At 40.1% G+C, this 17,648-nt stretch overlaps 1 protein-coding gene across 1 annotated transcript; it reads left to right on the forward strand.

The window, feature by feature from the left end:
- The first annotated feature begins 1,371 nt into the window (after nt 1-1,371).
- On the forward strand, nt 1,372-6,134 carry LOC120062238 (cyclin-A2-like). The gene is made up of 9 exons (XM_039012059.1): nt 1,372-1,597; nt 1,742-1,991; nt 2,412-2,661; nt 2,785-2,885; nt 2,988-3,211; nt 3,389-3,593; nt 3,673-3,786; nt 4,254-4,387; nt 5,400-6,134. The coding sequence occupies exons 2-9, from the start codon at nt 1,782-1,784 to the stop codon at nt 5,449-5,451; spliced, it is 1,290 nt and encodes a 429-aa protein (XP_038867987.1). The 5' UTR covers nt 1,372-1,597; nt 1,742-1,781; the 3' UTR covers nt 5,452-6,134.
- The last annotated feature ends 11,514 nt before the right edge of the window (nt 6,135-17,648 follow it).

The raw sequence follows: 17,648 nt of genomic DNA on the forward strand, positions 1-17,648 counted from the left end.
GGGGTCGGTATTGAGACCTGTTGTCTTTACTATTTATATAAATAATATTGGTCTATCTGTTAACTTGTAATATTCATCTGTATGCAGACAACACTGTTATTTATTACAAAGACCCAACTGTTGAACAGGCTGTTAGAGCTGCAATTTGACCTTGTTACCTTACAGAAAGCCCTGTTTGGTTTAAAATGTGTACTTAATGCGGGCAAGACTAAATATATGTTCTCTAATTCTCACCCCAAAATTAAGATGGACTACGTGTTTATTGATGGTTGGTTCTCCCATTGATCGGCTCCTCGGCCTATAAATATTTGGGCATTTGCATTGACAAAAATGTAATGTTTAAAAAAACGTACAGATGAGCTAGTTAAAAAGCTACAATTTAAAGTGGGCTGGCTTATTTTTTAGAAATGGATCTTGCCTCTCACTAAATAGCAGGAAGCAGATTGTACAGTCAACATTCCTGACAGTTCTTGACTATGGTGACAGCATTTACCAGATTGCAGCAGCCACTACTCTTAAACCTTTGGATTCCGTCTATTATAGCACCATTCGTTTTATCAAAGGTGGCATTTTTAATACTCACCACTGCATCCTGGATCAAAAGGTTGGCTGGTCCTCAATAAAGTCCCGTAGATCACTTAATTACTGCCTTTTTGTTTACAAAGCTCTACTACATAAGCTTCAAACTTACCAAACTTTCTTGTTAAAGTATAAAAACATTAGATACAAAACTGTTGAGATTTCTCTGGTCTCCCCAGAACTTGGTAAATCCACTTTTAGTTATAATGTGCATCATTGCTGGAACCAACTACAAAATACATTACAATTGGATATTCTGGTTCCGCTCCGCAATTTAAAATATTGATTTGGGAACTTCTTACTGAGGAATGTAACCGTTTTTCTTTAACATTTGTGTTGTGCTGTATTTTAGTTTGTTTTAAATTTAGTATATAATTTTGATTTGATTTTGTCTTATGAACTGTATAGGCAGGCTTTATTGTGAAAGAGGCCATGGTCTCAATGGTAACTCCCTGTTTAAATAAAGGTTAAAATAAAAAATATATCAAATAGAGTATTTAAATATATCAAATGTTCAATCATTTGTGGTTTATTTGTCATGGGGGTTGTCTACTCTGTATAACATAAGTGAGTGTAACAATACTTTGAGATGCTCTCAGAGAGATCATAATTATTTATACGATATTATATGAATTACAATGATAAAAAAATCGACCTTTGAGTATTCATTTTCCGGTTGTCCCGCCTGACAAAAGTGTACAACGAAATCTCAACGGCTGTGCATTCGCGGCATTCGCGGACACAGGGAATCTGAGTTCTATCAGCCGCCGTAGCTTCGTGACGTACTTTCGCATTCGGCTCTGATTGGCCGTTTCAATGGTCGCGGGCTACTTGAATTGAGAAAAAGCAACATATATCTAGCTGCATGTTCTGAGAAACAAGGAACTTGGTCTAGTTAGCAGTTATAATATTTTGTCGAACAGTATGGCCAGCTAATGTTGTGGTTTCATGTAGAGGATTTTGTTGCGTCAACGTTCCAGATAAGGTTTTAAATTTGCAGCGCCGACTTTTGCTAACGGTACGTTGCCATCTCAACACGAGACTTGTGTGATAACTAGCTAACCTAGCCTCTAGTTCTAAGCTCATTTGTAAGTACAGTTTATATTTAATTTACCATCAAAGTTCTGTTTAATTTTCTGTAACAAATTGCACGTTTCTACAGTGACTTGTTTGACGTCAGTGAGCCAGGAACGGAGGCTAACATGTCAGGATCAACCCAAGGACGCTCAGTTGATGTTCCACTGCCAGAATACCAAAACCAAGAAAATATGCTGTCCGGACTGAGGGGTACAATCAAAAACCGTGTGGACAACCAGGAGAACATTGTCCCAAAAGCGCCACAGAGAACTGTCCTGGGAGCCTTGCAAAACAACAAACGCAGCAAACCTCAAACTCTGCGCGGCACAAAACAGGTTGGAAACTTGCTAACTAGCCACTAGCCAGCCAACACCATATACCTACAGATTTGTAGACTAGCTTGCTAACATAGCAGTAGCATGCAGATTGAGCCGGGTGGCTAGCTTGCTAGCTAATTTGCTACATTTAGGGAAACACTTCTTTTTTTTAAAGGTGATATTTTCACTACCAAGCAGTTCACTTTGAATTTAATTGATATTTTACTGAATATTTGTGTCTAGAAATGTTGGGCAGGTTCACTTCCAAGTAACGTTAGTCCGCCATTTTATACTGTCAATCTCCTCTTCTGCTCATTGGGATGGGCAATTTGCATTCTCAAACAATTCTTTCCATTATAAAATGTATTAATTTCACTTTAGTAACCATGAGCATGGAAATAATTGTCTTCTCTTTGAAATGATCTGCCCTCATTTCAGGTGCTATCCTGTGAAAATGAAGTACCTAAAAGTTATGCAGAGAAGCTGGGCAGCAAGCAGCCAGCTTTCCAGATTCATGTGGATGAGCCTGATGGTGCCTGCTCCAAGAAACAGGTGTCCCTCAAGGCCAAGCCCTCCACAGAGATTCCACCCCTGACACTGAACCCAACAGTTACCCTTCTCAGGCAGCCTCTCTCCTCTCTTGATATACCAGCAACATGTGTATCTAACATGAATGTTAGTTTTGACGGTGAGTAATCCAACCAGACTTTTTATATCCCCTATTTATTTACCCTTTTAAAACTCTAATATGAACATGATGTTGTCTCCATATGGATTAGAAAGTCAAACATTTTCCAATCTTTATATACAGATTCTCCCATGGATATGTCGGTTATTGAAGGCGACGAGAAGCCAGTGAATGTGGCAACGGAGTATGCTTCAGAAATACACACGTATCTTAGAGAAATGGAGGTGAGCAAACTGGCGTGTGTTCATTATTCAATTGTCACACAAATAACTGAACCGTAACTAGAGTATTGTGGAAACTCCTTGTCTTTGGACTCTTGTCCTTAGGTTAAGTCCAGACCAAAAGCAGGCTACATGAAAAAGCAGCCAGACATCACCAACAGCATGCGGGCCATCCTCGTTGACTGGCTGGTGGAGGTTGGAGAGGAGTACAAACTCCAGAACGAGACGCTATACCTTGCCGTGAACTACATCGACCGTTTCCTGTCTTCCATGTCAGTCCTGCGGGGGAAGCTGCAGTTGGTCGGGACCGCTGCAATGCTGTTGGCTTCGTAAGTGTTGTAGACTCCTCCACAGCATTCTTAAAGGGAGTTTGTGTGTCTCAAAAGTGTGCAGAGTGAACTGAGTCTTTGCTGTCTGTGTAGCGCTTACTTTATGTATTAGGCCTCTGTCCCAAATGAATGGGAAAGATTGGCACCAACTTCGGACACTGGTTTTCATTATTGCAGGAAATTTGAAGAGATCTATCCCCCGGAGGTTGCAGAGTTTGTTTACATCACGGATGACACATACACGAAGAAGCAAGTGTTGCGAATGGAGCATCTGGTGTTGAAAGTGCTCTCCTTTGATCTTGCCTCTCCCACCATCAACCAGTTTCTTACACAGTACTTTCTCACCCAGCCAGTCAGCAGCAAGGTGGAGAGCTTGTCAATGGTGAGTAGAGCACACATTGTCGTGGTCACAGCTTGTAATTGAAGTTGAAATTGTGGTTTTATTGTTCTGTTTGTCTTAGTTCCTAGGGGAGCTCAGCCTAGTTGACTCGGACCCATTCCTGAAATACTTCCCTTCTCAGACTTCTGCTGCCGCCTTAGTTTTGGCAAACCACACAGTAACAGGAGGCTCATGGGTAAGTTTTCAATGCCACAGTAAGTGTTCCAGCAGGGTAGGAGTTTCCTTGGCCTTTCCAACTGTCACTAAAGTCAGTGCCATTATTATGTCTGCTTTTTTAAAGTTAATTGTTTGATAAGTAGGCTATACCCTGTTGACAGGTTTGCTTACTGGCAACATGGGAATACACAATCTCTAATCCCCCCCCCTGCTGCCCGTGTGTTTTTGATCCTCAGCCTCCCCGACAGCAGTCTCTTGATTGCATTTGAATTTTTTAACAGTTAAACCTACATTTTCCTTACACTGCTGTAGTGTGAGATTGTCATACCCTGAAGAGACCGCTAGCCTGTGTGGAATGAAAGTTTTCAATTGATCAACAGTTTCTCCCAAACTCAAATGACAACTTGTCTTTGCCCTAAAACAAATACATTTGCAGTGCCTTTTTTTATTCCTTTTCCTGACTCGGTTTTTCTTTTTTTTTATTAGTCAAAGTCTCTGGCAGAGGTGACTGGCTACTCTTTAGAAGACCTGATGCCTTGCATAGAGGATCTGTACCAAATGTATCTCAACACTGCTACGCATGCACAGCAGTCAGTGCGGGAGAAGTACAAGGGTGCAAAGTAAGTGAACCCTACAGAATGATTTCAACTTTCTTATCTGAAAGTTGTTCATGACTCACTAGTGGTCACAGTAATCCACTGTATATACCAAATTTGCCATGTTGGCATATTTTGCTAATTGTAACAACCCATTAGTATCTAATTCATTTGATGCTAATCAATACTGAACAAAAATATAAATGCAACAACTTTACTGAGTTACAGTTCATATAAGGAAATCAGTCAATTGAAATGCATGATTTAGTCCACAATTTATGGCTTTCACATAACTGGGCAGGGGCGCAACGATGCCACCCATTGGGGAGCTAGGCCCAGCCAATCGGAATTAGTTTTCCCCTCAATGGTTTATTACAGATAAATACTCTTCAGCTGCCTTGGTGGCTGGTCTCAGAAAATCCCACAGGTGAAGAAGTTGGATGTAGAGGTTCTCGGCTGGTGTACTTACACGTGGTCTGCGGTTGTGAGGCCTATTGGTTGTACTGACAAAATTATGTTGGAGGTGGCTTACGGTAGAGAAATGAACATTCAGTTCTCTGGCAATGGCTCTGGTCGGCATGGCAATTGCACCCTCCCTAAACTTGAGACGTTTCTGGCATTGCGTTGTGACGACTGCACATTTTAGTCACCTTTTGTTCCAGCACAAGGTGCACCTGTAATGATCATGCTGTTTAATCAGGTTCTTGATATGCCCCACCTGTCAGGTGGATAGATTATTTTGTCAAATGAGAAATGCTTACTAACAGGAATGTAAACAAATTTGAGAGAAATACGTTTTTTGTGCATCGAACATTTCTCAGCTCTTTTATTTCAGCTCATGATACATGGGATCAACACTATACATGTTGCATTTTTATATTTTTGTTCAGTATAAAATGTCCAATAAGCTTACACGCTTGGCCATTGTCTTTTTAGGGTGAACTACTTAATATGTTAATTTTACCGATTTTCTATTAGATTGAACATGACTGATTAGTGTTGGTTTTTCTAACATATTGTGTTTCTCGTTATCCAGGTACCAAGAGGTCTCTCTCATCGAGCCCCCAGAGAAGTTGTCATTGAATTGATTTCTTTTCTTTGCTCGCCAATGCTGAGAACTGGTTTAATCTATATTTCTTTCATGCACATATTTTTTTTAACTACATAAGACATTTTTGCCAAGATGTCTCAACTGAACCAATGCAGCAGTCTTTTGCAGCTTTGGACACAATTTAGTGAGCTTTTATGTAATTTTTACATGTACAATCCTGTAGGATTGTCTTTTATGCTTGATGCAACCCTGAGCTTTAATGTAGTTAATCAAGCAATATCATCTCTTTGTCAGTCTTTTCTCACTAGACAAATGTGTTCAGTGGTTTTTAACTGTTAAAAAGCTGTACAGATGCATCAGTCAGTCTGCATTCTTGTAATTAAACTTCAGCTTATTTTTTTCCCCCTCAAACTAATAGACATGCTTGTGAATATTTCCTGACAAATCTTTCCCAGACTAGGTGTCTTGGTTTACTTGATATTTTATATGGGCTCTGTGGTTTAGTTTTTTTTATAGCACATTTATTCTGCTCAATGGTATTCTAGCCAAAGTTGGACGCTTAAGTCTAGTTTGGTTCAACATTCCGCAGAACGCTGCCTTATTTTTTTTGCCGCTTGCCTCAATCAACGGTGTCTGGTTGGGAGTTCACTTGTTGTCAATCAAGGCATCTGTGCTGTAAAATATCTTGTAAATAAATTCCATTCCTGCCAAGACCCTTTATTACTCCCTCCTATTTCAATTGTTTTATTTCATGCATGTTGGAGCTCAAAGCCTAATATTTTCAATGTACTCTGTAATCACACCTGCAATGCTCTGTTACATTTCAGGTGTCTTCATACAGTTGAGATATAGAATCATTTGGATTATAAAATAATTGTCCATTTGGTCTGATTTGTTTCACATTGCCAAATGCCTAAACCAAGTTAATACACATTTGGGGAAAAATTTCTCAAATTAAATCAGTCTTATCAAGAGGCTGAACTTGTGTCCCATACTTCATTTTACTGTTATTGATCTCACAACATGCGAGAGAAAATGGCGCGATAGCAGCTCTATCTGCAACGTGAATGGGCTATGGAGTACCACATCAGTCTTAATACCCATAAAACCTTGCAGTTAAACAAGGAATTGGTTCCAAATGTTTTTCCAACATTTTCCCATGGGGGATTTTAGAAACACTTCAAGGAAGGGCTCTGTTTCATGTAGGTTTACCCTGGCGTGATGTGATAACTGCATAATATGACTTAACAAAATATTCACTTGCATTCCCCGCTCCCCTCCCCAAAATGCTAATGTGGCTACAATAAGAATACAAATTCCATGATCTGGACGAGAGCCGAATTGAGTCAAATGTAAACCTTTGGATTAACTTAATAAAATTGATTACATTAGGTTCTTTTGAACTGTCTTGTGCAATATTTATTATTCGACACTAGCTTTTAAGGAAGGTGACCGCTAGAGATGACTTGCAGAGATTTGTACTCGTTCATGTATTGCTGTTAATTTGCATTTTTGAATCTGGGGGAATAGACAAGGTGACTTATCAATATATTATTTTGGTTCCAAGTTAATCAATTTGTCACATGCGCTGACTACAATGCTTATTTGCAAGCTCTAAACCAATGCAGGTTAAGTATTTAAAATAAAGTGAGGCTATATCAGTGCTTCTCAATTATTTTCTGTTACGCCCCCTAGGAAGAAGTTAACATTTCGCGCCCCCCCCCCAACTCTCCGCCGCTACTGTAAATAGTATCATTTGTCTATAAAAGTGTTATAGGTACACCTCTGCATAACATTGTATCCTTATTAACATTAAAGAAAACAAAAAAAAGAAATATAGATCAACTTACAAAGAATAACTTTAACATTGTTTTTTAGTCTGTATCAGAAAAGACAAAGTGCATCAGTTTGCCTGAAAAAAATAAATAATTCAAGCCTTAAACTAAACATTTTTTGACCATTAGATACTGAAAAATAAAATATAATCAATAATAATAAATTCAAATTGATCAGCAACATTAACTCAGGAGCACAATATATGAAACACTAACTTATAAAACAAAAATGAATAAAACAATTTGTGCTGATTTAAAAAAAATCAAAATGAGGAAGTCAGGATTAATGGCTACAATGAGAACGTTTTGCAAAGCGGGACGATTGTTGGCCATATTCGGCACGTTTTCGCTGAAAAAACTCAAGCGGCTTATCAGCGTGATTGGGGTGTAATGTCTTTAAGTGACGCCTTCATTTATTTGGCTTCATGCTGTCCGCTGCCAACATTTTTAGACACAGTAAACATACCGGTCTTTTCTCCTCTCCCACCGTAGTCACAGTCAAGCCAAGCGCTACATACGCGTCGTCATATTTCCTCGTCTTAGCTTTCGTGAGACTTACGTTTATCTCATTATCTCCGTCTCTCTCCGCCTTTCTTTTCATACTGTGTTAAATATTTTTCCATGGTGTCTCTTAAGGGTTTGTTATCTGCACTTCATATCTCCTGCTCTGTGCTGTGTGCTCTTGTTCGGTGCAAAAAAAAACTACTCCCTGCAGCAAAAAAAGCATGTTCCCCGGGGTCACAGCACACGCGCCCCCCCTGGCATCGCTCCGAGCCCCCCCAGGGGGGCGCGCCCCACTATTTGAGAAGGACTAGGCTATATACAGGGGGGGGGGGGGGGGGGGGGGGTACAGTCAGTGTGGGGGAACTGGTTGAGGTAATGTAGAGGAAGTGACTGCATGGATAAAGTATAGCAGCAGTGTAAAATGGGAGGGGGGACAATGTTAACAGTCCGGGTAGCCATTTGATTTGCTGTTCAGGAGTCTCATGGCTTGGGGGTAGAAGCTGTTAAAAAGCCTTTTGTACCTAGACTTGGTGCTCCAGTACCTCTTGCTGTCTCCTGAGGGGGAATAGGTGGTGTTGTGCCCTCTTCACAACTGTCTTGGTGTGTTTGAACCATGATAGTTTGTGGACACCAAGGAACTTGACGCTCTCAACCAGCTCCAGCCTCGTCGATGAGAATCAGTAAACCGGGAGTACAGGAGGGGACTGATGACACACCCTTCAGGGTACCCTGTGTAGAGGATCAGCGTGGCAGATGTGTTACCTACCCTTACCACCTGGGGGCAGCCTGTCAGTAAGCCCAAGATCCAGTTGCAGAGGGAAGTGTTTGGTCCCAGGGTCCTAAGCTTAGTCATGAGCTTTAAGGGCGCTATGGTGTTGAATGCTGAGCTGTAGTCAATGAACAGCATTCTCACATAGGTGTTCCTTTTGTCCAGGTGTGGAGTGCAATAAAGATTGCATAATCTGTTGCAGCAGTATGCAAATTGGAGTGAGTCTAGGGTTTCTGGGATAATGGTGTTGATGTGACCCATGACCAGTCTTTCAAAGCAATTCATGACTACAGATGTGAGTGCTACGCGTCAGTAGTCATTTAGGCAGGTTACCGAAGTCCCTGTGCCCAAGAACACGGGTGGTCGGCTTGAAACATGTTGGTATTACAGACTCGATCAGGGAGATGTTGAAAATGTAATTGAAAACACTTGCCAGTTGGTCAGCGCATGCTTGGAGGAAACATCCTGGTAATCCGTCTGGCCCTGCAGCCTTGTGAATGTTGACCTGTTTAAAGGTCTTACTCATATTGGCTACGGAGAGTGTGATCACAGTCGTCTGTAGCAGCTGATCCGCTCATGCATGCTTGTGTTGCTTGCCTTGAAGCGAGCTTTGAAGTAATTTAGCTCGTCTGGTAGGTTCGTGCCACTGGGCAGCTCTCGGCTGTGCTTCCCTTTGTATTCTGTAATAGTTTGCAAGCCCTGCCACATTCGACAAGCGTCGGAGCCGGTGTAGTACGATTCAATCTTAGTCCTGTATTGACGCTTTGCCTGTTTGTAGCTTAATATCGGCGCCATCTGACCACTTCCGTATTGATTTGCCAAATGGAGGGCAAGGGAGAGCTTTGTACACGTCGCTGTGTGTGGCGTAATGGTGGTCTAGCGTTTATTACATTTTTTCCCTCTCTGGTTGCTCATGTAAAATGACTGCAGATCAAGAGGTCCCAGATTCAAATTCTGGTGCCCCGTTAACTTCTTTGATATAGGGGGCAGCATTTTCACTTTTGGATGAATTGCGTGCCCATAGTGAACTGCCTCCTACTCTGTCCCAGATGCTAATATATGCATATTATTATTTCTTTTGGATAGAAAACACTCAGAAGTTTCTAAAACTGTTTGAATGATGTCTGTGAGTATAACAGAACTCATATGGCAGGCAAAAACCTGAGAAAAAATCCAAACAGGATGGGAAGATTCTGAGAGTGGTCGTTGTTAAACGGATGTAAGTTTCACTGCATTAAAGTCCCCGGCCACTAGGAGCGCCGCCTCGATGAGCATTTTCTTGTTTGCTTATGGCCTTATACAGCTCGTTGAGTACGGTCTTAGTGCCTGCATCGGTTTGTGGTGGTAAATAGACAGCTACGAAGAATGTAGATAAACTCTCTTGGTAAATCGTGTGGTCTACAGCTTATCATGAGATACTCAACCTCATGCGAGCAAAACCTCGAGACTTCCTTGATATTAGATTTTTGCACCAGCTGTTATTTACAAATAGACACAGACCTCCACCACTTGTCTTACCGGAGGCAGCTGTTCTCTCTTGCCTTCTTCATGCGAATGATGCGTCCGACTTGTCAAAGAAAAAATCTTCGTCCAGTACGAGGTGAGTAATCACGGTCATTATTGACGGTGGCAGAAACATTATGTACAAAATAAGTTACAAATATCAACAACAACAAAAACACTAGCAGAATTGCTTATGAGCCCGTAAAACTTCAGCCATCTCATCCGGCGCCGCCATCAAAATGTCAAGTCAGGTTAAGTCTACACGAAACACAGCCCTTTAAGTGTTTCTAAAATACCCGATGGGAAAAATGAATGGTGGAAAAATGTTTGCGACCGTTTGACTGTTAGGTTTTATGGTTAAGACACCTCCACTGTGGGGCTCTAACCTTTTTGAGGCGTAGTCTCTCTTTTCCCAAGTAAGTGATGCTGTTGTATCAACTTCTTTTAAATGTTTATTTTTTCATTGATTGCTGCCATCAATGTGTTGCCCACTGCACTTTTACTAGAATAGTTTAGGAGTGCATGTACTATAACCTCACATCATTTCAGGACAGGTTATCCAATCTGTATTTTCAATATGTAGGTTTTCACTCGTTTTTAAACGACAATAGACAAAACATTTTTACAGGCCTAATTAAGGGCAACTTGTGACAAGATACCACCAAATAAGCTCTGACAAACTGTGCGCAGGTTGGCCTATGTTCCACGTTGGAGCTAGGGAGGTGTAGGTGTGTCGGTCTACAAATGCCAAGTGCACGTTCCCCAGGTGTCACTACGGTATTGAACAATTTCCATTTTCCCAAATCCACAGGTGAGCTGAATAAAATAACCACTTATGTTATGTTATATTATATTAATATATGTTATATTATATACCATTATCCTCCATAAATCTCATCTTCATGCTGCTGTGTTGTAGTAGGCTACATTAGCAATTATTTGAATGGGAGGTAATTGTACTGTACTAACAAACATCTGACATTTTTGCAGAAAGTTTAGTGGGACATGACACTCCTTACAAACTTAACAGTCTTGCTGGTTATTGCCTGCATATCTCAGCAGCTTATGGTGGCTGACTGTCAAAAATCCAAAAAAAGGTCTGAAGAAAGAAAGGGGGAGTAAAGGACAGAGCAACCAAAGCCCCCCGGTCTGTCTCCAGACAGCAGCTTCAAAGGAAATGTGTTCAGGGGCAAATTCTCCCCGCCAAACACCAGGCGCAATGCACTTGGGTTGCAACAGGTGACAATGCCTTTGTACTTGGAGGGAACTGCAAAAAAAGGGCAAACAAGTGTCGACTGCGAATATGTGGCCAAACCAGCCACTTGCCAATAATACTGTGCACTTCTTCTGGTTATTTTCCTGTTTGGTCCGGGCTGCGTTCTCACCTGCAGCGAGCCGAATAGGATCGGACCGAGACCACCCCTTTTGTTCCCCAGATCTTCTAATTTGTGAAGTGGTAAAGTTTCTAATCACAATTTGTGGTTGGCATTAGTCGAATGTGTAAGTATGCTATGTCTTGTTTTGGCCTCATGGTGGGAGCAGAGCACTATTGCTCCCAATTGCCTTCAGATTTAGGAAATGTACACTTTTCCTACACACTTCTCATTAGTTGATATTCAGATGTACCTTTATGCAGGTGTGTAATGGGCTTTGCCGGTGTTATTCCCTTGTGCGCACTGATTAAAATTTGATTCAAACTCAGAAATTCCTCCCACTTGCTGGACAACAGAAGTTTTCAATCAATAGGATTTTCAGTACATTTATCTAACGCCATCCCTTTAATTTGGTGTACTTTACTTCTTTTTTTCCTATTCGAATTTTCGGGATCAATGAAGGAAAGCAGTGTACATACACACACTTTCATCATTTCAGCACCAATTGGTAGATTAAAAAAATACTCTGATCTTGTATATTGTTTAGGAAAGTATATATATATGTTAAAAAAAACATCTTAAATATATTGGTGAATCAAAAGTAGTGGTTTGATTCCTTCTGAAAGTTTCCATATTAAATTGTTCTATCCTTGAAATATTGGAAGTTGAGAAGTGTACAGTGTGGTTGACCAGTAGTTCTATAAATCTACCCTAATGATCCTCACTAATCATGGAACTGTGATGACAACGGTCAAGGTGTCGGAAAAGGTGCTCCAGGTTTAAACTGCTACGTATGGTCTGCGTTCCATAATGATTCAAATAGGTTACATGTTCCAAATTATTGCACAACTTGTAATACCTTAGCCTAATATGATCCACTATTTCTAGCAATCCTCAGAACAACCACATGAATGTGACACAGGAAACAAAGGTAAACTAAAGATATAATGGAATGATGCAAAATGTAAGGAAACTAAGACTGAAGTGACTGTAATAAATGTATTTTGGTATAACTAACGGTTACCGATAGTGGCTAATATTTAACATGATACAAATTGTAAAAAAATAGTGAAAGTCTGGGCATATAATTAAAACATTCTAAAAATCATAAATTAACTTGGTAGGTTTGGCGCTATGCTGTCAATTGCACATGGCTACAGAAGCCTATAGCTTGGGTCTCCACATTTCATATCTGCAAGTTATAAGGCCAGCATTAAATAAACTTCACTATTGAAAAGGTGATGTGTTTATGCTTCAGTTTGGTGCCATGTGACCGGTTTCACATTTGTCTCCAGTGATCAACATTTCAAATGAATATAAACAATTGTTAAATTTACAATCCCCTTATCCAAAAGGCTTACTCATTAGCCTAGCTCTTATCAATAGCTCTTACCAATTTGTAAATTACAGTGCATGGAGAATAGTGTTATTTATGTGTGTACAGTCGTGGACAAAAGTTTTGAGAATTACACAAATATTAATTTTCAGTCTGCTGCCTCATTTTGTATGATGGCAATTTGCATATACTGCAGAATGTTATGAAGAGTGATCAGATGAATTGCAATTAATTGCAAAGTCCCTCTTTGCCATGCAAATGAACTGAATCCCCCAAAAACATTTCCACTGCATGTCAGCCCTGCCACAAAAGGACCAGCTGACATCATGTCAGTGATTCTCTCGTTAACACAGGTGTGAGTGTTGACGAGGACAAGGCTGGAGATCACTCTGTCATGCTAATTGAGTTCGAATAACAGACTGAAAGCTTCAAAAGGAGGGTGGTGCTTGGAATCATTGTTCTTCCTCTGTCAACCATGGTTACCTGCAAGGAAACACGTGCCATCATCATTGCTTTGCACAAAAAGGGCTTCACAGGCAAGGATATTGCTGCCAGTAAGATTGCACCTAAATCAACCATTTATCGGATCATCAAGAACTTCAAGGAGAGCGGTTCAATTGTTGTGAAGAAGGCTTCAGGGTGCCCAAGAAAGTCCAGCAAGCGCCAGGACCGTCTCCTAAAGTTGATTCAGCAGCGGGATCGGGGCACCAGCAGTACAGAGCTTGCTCAGCAATGGCAGCAGGCAGGTGTGAGTGCATCTGCACACACAGTGAGGCAAAGGCTTTTGGAGGATGGCCTGGTGTCAAGAAGGGCAGCAAAGAAGCCACTTCTCTCCAGGAAAAACATCAGGGACAGTCTGATATTCTGCAAAAGGTACAGGGATTGGACTGCTGAGGACTGGGGTAAAGTCATTCTCTCTGATGAATCCCCTTTCCGATTGTTTGGGGCACCGGAAAAAAGCTTGTCCGGAGAAGACAAGGTGAGCGCTACCATCAGTCCTGTGTCATGCCAACAGTAAAGCATCCTGAGACCATTCATGTGTGGGGTTGCTTTTCAGCCAAGGGAGTGGGCTCACTCACAATTTTGATTAGGAACACAGCCATGAATAAAGAATGGTACCAACATATCCTCCGAGAGCAACGTCTCCCAACCATCCAGGAACAGTTTGGTGACAAACAATGCCTTTTCCAGCATTATGGAGCACCTTGCCATAAGGCAAAAGTGATAACTAAGTGACTCGGGGAAAAAAACATCGATATTTTGGGTCCATGTCCAGGAAACTCCCCAGACCTTAATACCATTGAGAGCTAGTGGTCAATCCTCAAGAGGCGGGTGGACAAACAAAACCCCACAAATTCTGACAAACTCCAAGCATTGACTATGCAAGAATGGGCTGCCATCAGTCAGGATGTGGCCCAGAAGTTAATTGACAGCATGCCAGGGTGGATTGCAGAGGTCTTGAAAAAGAAGGGGCAACTGCAAATATTGACTATTTGCATCAACTTCATGTAATTGTCAATAAAAGCGTTTGACACTTATGAAATGCTCGTAATTATACTTCAGTATTCCATAGTAACATCTGACAAAATATCTAAAGACACTAAAGCAGCAGACTTTGTGGAAATTAATATGTGTCATTCTCAAAACTTTTGGCCACGACTGTATCTGTTGACACCCCTCTGCCACACCTCAATTCAGGGTTTCCCAAACTTGGTCCCCGGGACCCCAAGGGGTGCAAGTTTTGTTTTTTGTTCTAGCACTTCAAAGCTGATTCAAATAATCAACTAATCATCATGCTCGGATCATTTTAATCAACTGTGTAGTTTTAGGGCAAAAAATAATACGTGTCGTCCGAGTTTTGGAAACGCTGCCTTAATTTTGTTGATCTCCACCCTAAACGAATAGTTGGTGAATAGCATGCTATTTTCATGATTAAGTTCAAGGTCAAAATTCATGTAGAGAGAAAGGTGCACAAAAAGGGAATTGCGTTCCATGTACGCAGGTGTAAATACCACCTATGTATTTCTCAAATCCTCTCTGAGGAATTTGAATGATAACCCAGGCTCTGTACAATGTAACCATTGTGTTTCCAACCAGTTCTTTTGTGTCCCTGACATTTTAAAAGCCTTGTATTCTCAATTTCCTTTCCATCTATAATGCAATGTCTTCTGTATGATAAATTATAGCTTTTGTGAAATTGCTTATCTTTTGAAAGGAAATACTGGATGTAGCCTATTCTTAATGATTGTTAAGTATCGGCCCCTTTTTTTCCATTTTCACCTAAAATTACATACCCAAATCTAACTGCCTGTAGCTCAGGCCCTGAAGCAAGGATATGCATATTCTTGGTACCATTTGAAAGGAAACACTTTGAAGTTTGTGGAAATGTGAAAGGAATGTAGGAGAATATAACACATTTGATCTGGTAAAAGATAATACAAAGAAAAAACCAACAATTAAAAAATACAAATAAATTATACCATCTTTGAAATGCAAGAGAAAGGCCATAATGTATTATTCCAGCCCAGGTGCAATTAGGATTTTGGCCACTAGATGGCAGCAGTGTATGTGCAAAGTTTCAGACTGACCCAATTAACCATGGCATTTCTGTTCAAAGGTTTGTATCAAGACTTTCCAAATGTGCCTAATTTGTTTATGAATAACTTTTCATGTTCAAAACTGTGCACTCTCCTTAAACAATAGCATGGTATTCTTTCACTGTAATAGCTACTGTAAATTGGTCAGTGCAGTTAGATGAACAAGAATTTAATCTTTCTGCCAATATCAGATATGTCTATGTCCTGGGAAATTTTCTTGTAACTTACAACCTCATGCTAATCGCATTAGCCTAAGTTAGCGCAACCGTGCCGCAGGGGACCCACGAATCCTGAAGAAGTTTTAATGACTGGAATCCAATGGACATTTTTCATCACCAAGCTTTTTTGTTTTTTGTCACCCATTTTTGTTTGTTTTGCCACATGGATTCCGTCAACTTGGAGAGGAATGCTTTTGTAGATGAGTTGCATGTCATGGTGACAGAATAGAAGATATTTAGCACTGTTCAATAGTTTGAGACTATTGCACCAGGGTTCAAACGCCTTGGAGCAGAGACGGGCAACTCATCCTCGATCGCCGGAGTGGTGTCACACTTTTCCCCCATCCCTAGCAAGCAATTAATTGCGTTCTAAAGTAAAGACCGTGATTCATTGATTATTGGAGTCAGGTGTGTGAGCTGGGGCAAAAATGTGAGACCAATCAGGCCCCCAAGCCTGGAGTTGCCCATCCCTGCCTTAGAGCAGAGGTGTAACTCCTGGTTTCTTTTGTAACCACATACTTTTTAATTAAAAGAAATATATATATATATATATATTTTTTTTTTACTTTCTTTCCTCACCACCATTGTTTAAGCCTGAAGTCCAAATAGTTTTTACTACAATATATTGTCTGCGAGAGAGGTTTGTTTGATCAGTCGTACACATAGTTTGAGGACATCCTGCAGTGGATTTAAGTTTGATTCGAATTAGTTTTTCAACTTCAAAGTAAAAAAATGATGCTATTACATCTCATATTTTTCTGCTATGAGACTGTTGATTGTAATCATTCCACAATTAAAAGAATAGACTAAAATAATGTAACTTCTCGAATCTCAACTGATAAACAACGCACAAGTTTTACTCACTTTAAACAGTCATCTTTTTCATCTATTAAAAACCATGAGGTACAGATGAATGCAAATTTAAACAATTAGAATGACAAAGGCAGATTGTGGATGCCATTGGGTAAGAAATGGGTAAGAAAAATATGTTTAAATTATACTGCCATCATGCAATGTAAACTGAAGCCTACTATAGTTCTGCTTTGTGCTATTGGTGCCAAAAAATGAAAAAATAATTTAAACATAAATGTAACATTTTATTTTTCTTGTTGTTTATCAGTTGTGATGTCCCACCCAGGTGAATTCAGAAAAAGGGGGACACTTTTTGCATTTCCGTCTTCTGTAACCTCTTTCAACATCTATCCAAAGTATTATCCCAACACCTGATACATTTCTGAATTCCTCAAGATGTTTCCTATATCACACAACATTGAATTGACTTGTCATTGAGGTACAATTAGGACAGTCCCAGTTTATCTAACCTGCTGTCCCAGTTTACCAAACGCAAACTGAAAATAGGATTTTGGTTCAGTCTACACAAATGCGCGTGTCATGCCTCCTGTGAATATGATATCAACATTTGTCATTTTTGTGTGATTGGGAAACATCTTGAGGATTTCAGAAATGTATCATGTGTTGGGCTAATATGTTGGATAGATGTCGAAAGTGTCCCACTTATTCCGAATTCACCCTTTATGAACATGCTTACATTCAAATCACATCCCTAAGTTTGAAAAATGTAATAGATCTAGGCATCTGTGACATAAATGCATCTTTTCTCATCAATGTACTATTATGGACTATTATGGTTGGCATCTGGCTCTTTGTATTTGAAAGCCACGATTCAAAGCTGAGGCTCCCATCTAAATGGATGAAAGCTGCTTACAAATAGATGATATGATTGACACTTCAGAAAATGCTATTCTAATTTTTTCAAGGCCTTTGTGCAACAAATAATGTTTTCTCTTATCCTCAACATGTGAATGTATATACCATCACATACAGCTAGGCTACATAATATATTGTTTCACGAGGTAAAAGAAGCAGACTGATCGTGTAAAAAAAATGTCATCACAATTTAGTTCAACAATGTAAACACGTCTGTATATTTTCTCCAGCAATGTGTATGTGTCATTGTGTATGAGACATTTAGTCAAACTCTCACTCCATAGACATAATACCGATTCAACAACATATTGATGTTTTCTGTTCCCAGCTCGCCTATGATTTGATTCTCTGCCTGTGATTGTAGACAGAGG

Source organism: Salvelinus namaycush, chromosome 17 (genome assembly GCF_016432855.1).
Source record: "Salvelinus namaycush isolate Seneca chromosome 17, SaNama_1.0, whole genome shotgun sequence".
Taxonomy (NCBI): domain Eukaryota; kingdom Metazoa; phylum Chordata; class Actinopteri; order Salmoniformes; family Salmonidae; genus Salvelinus; species Salvelinus namaycush.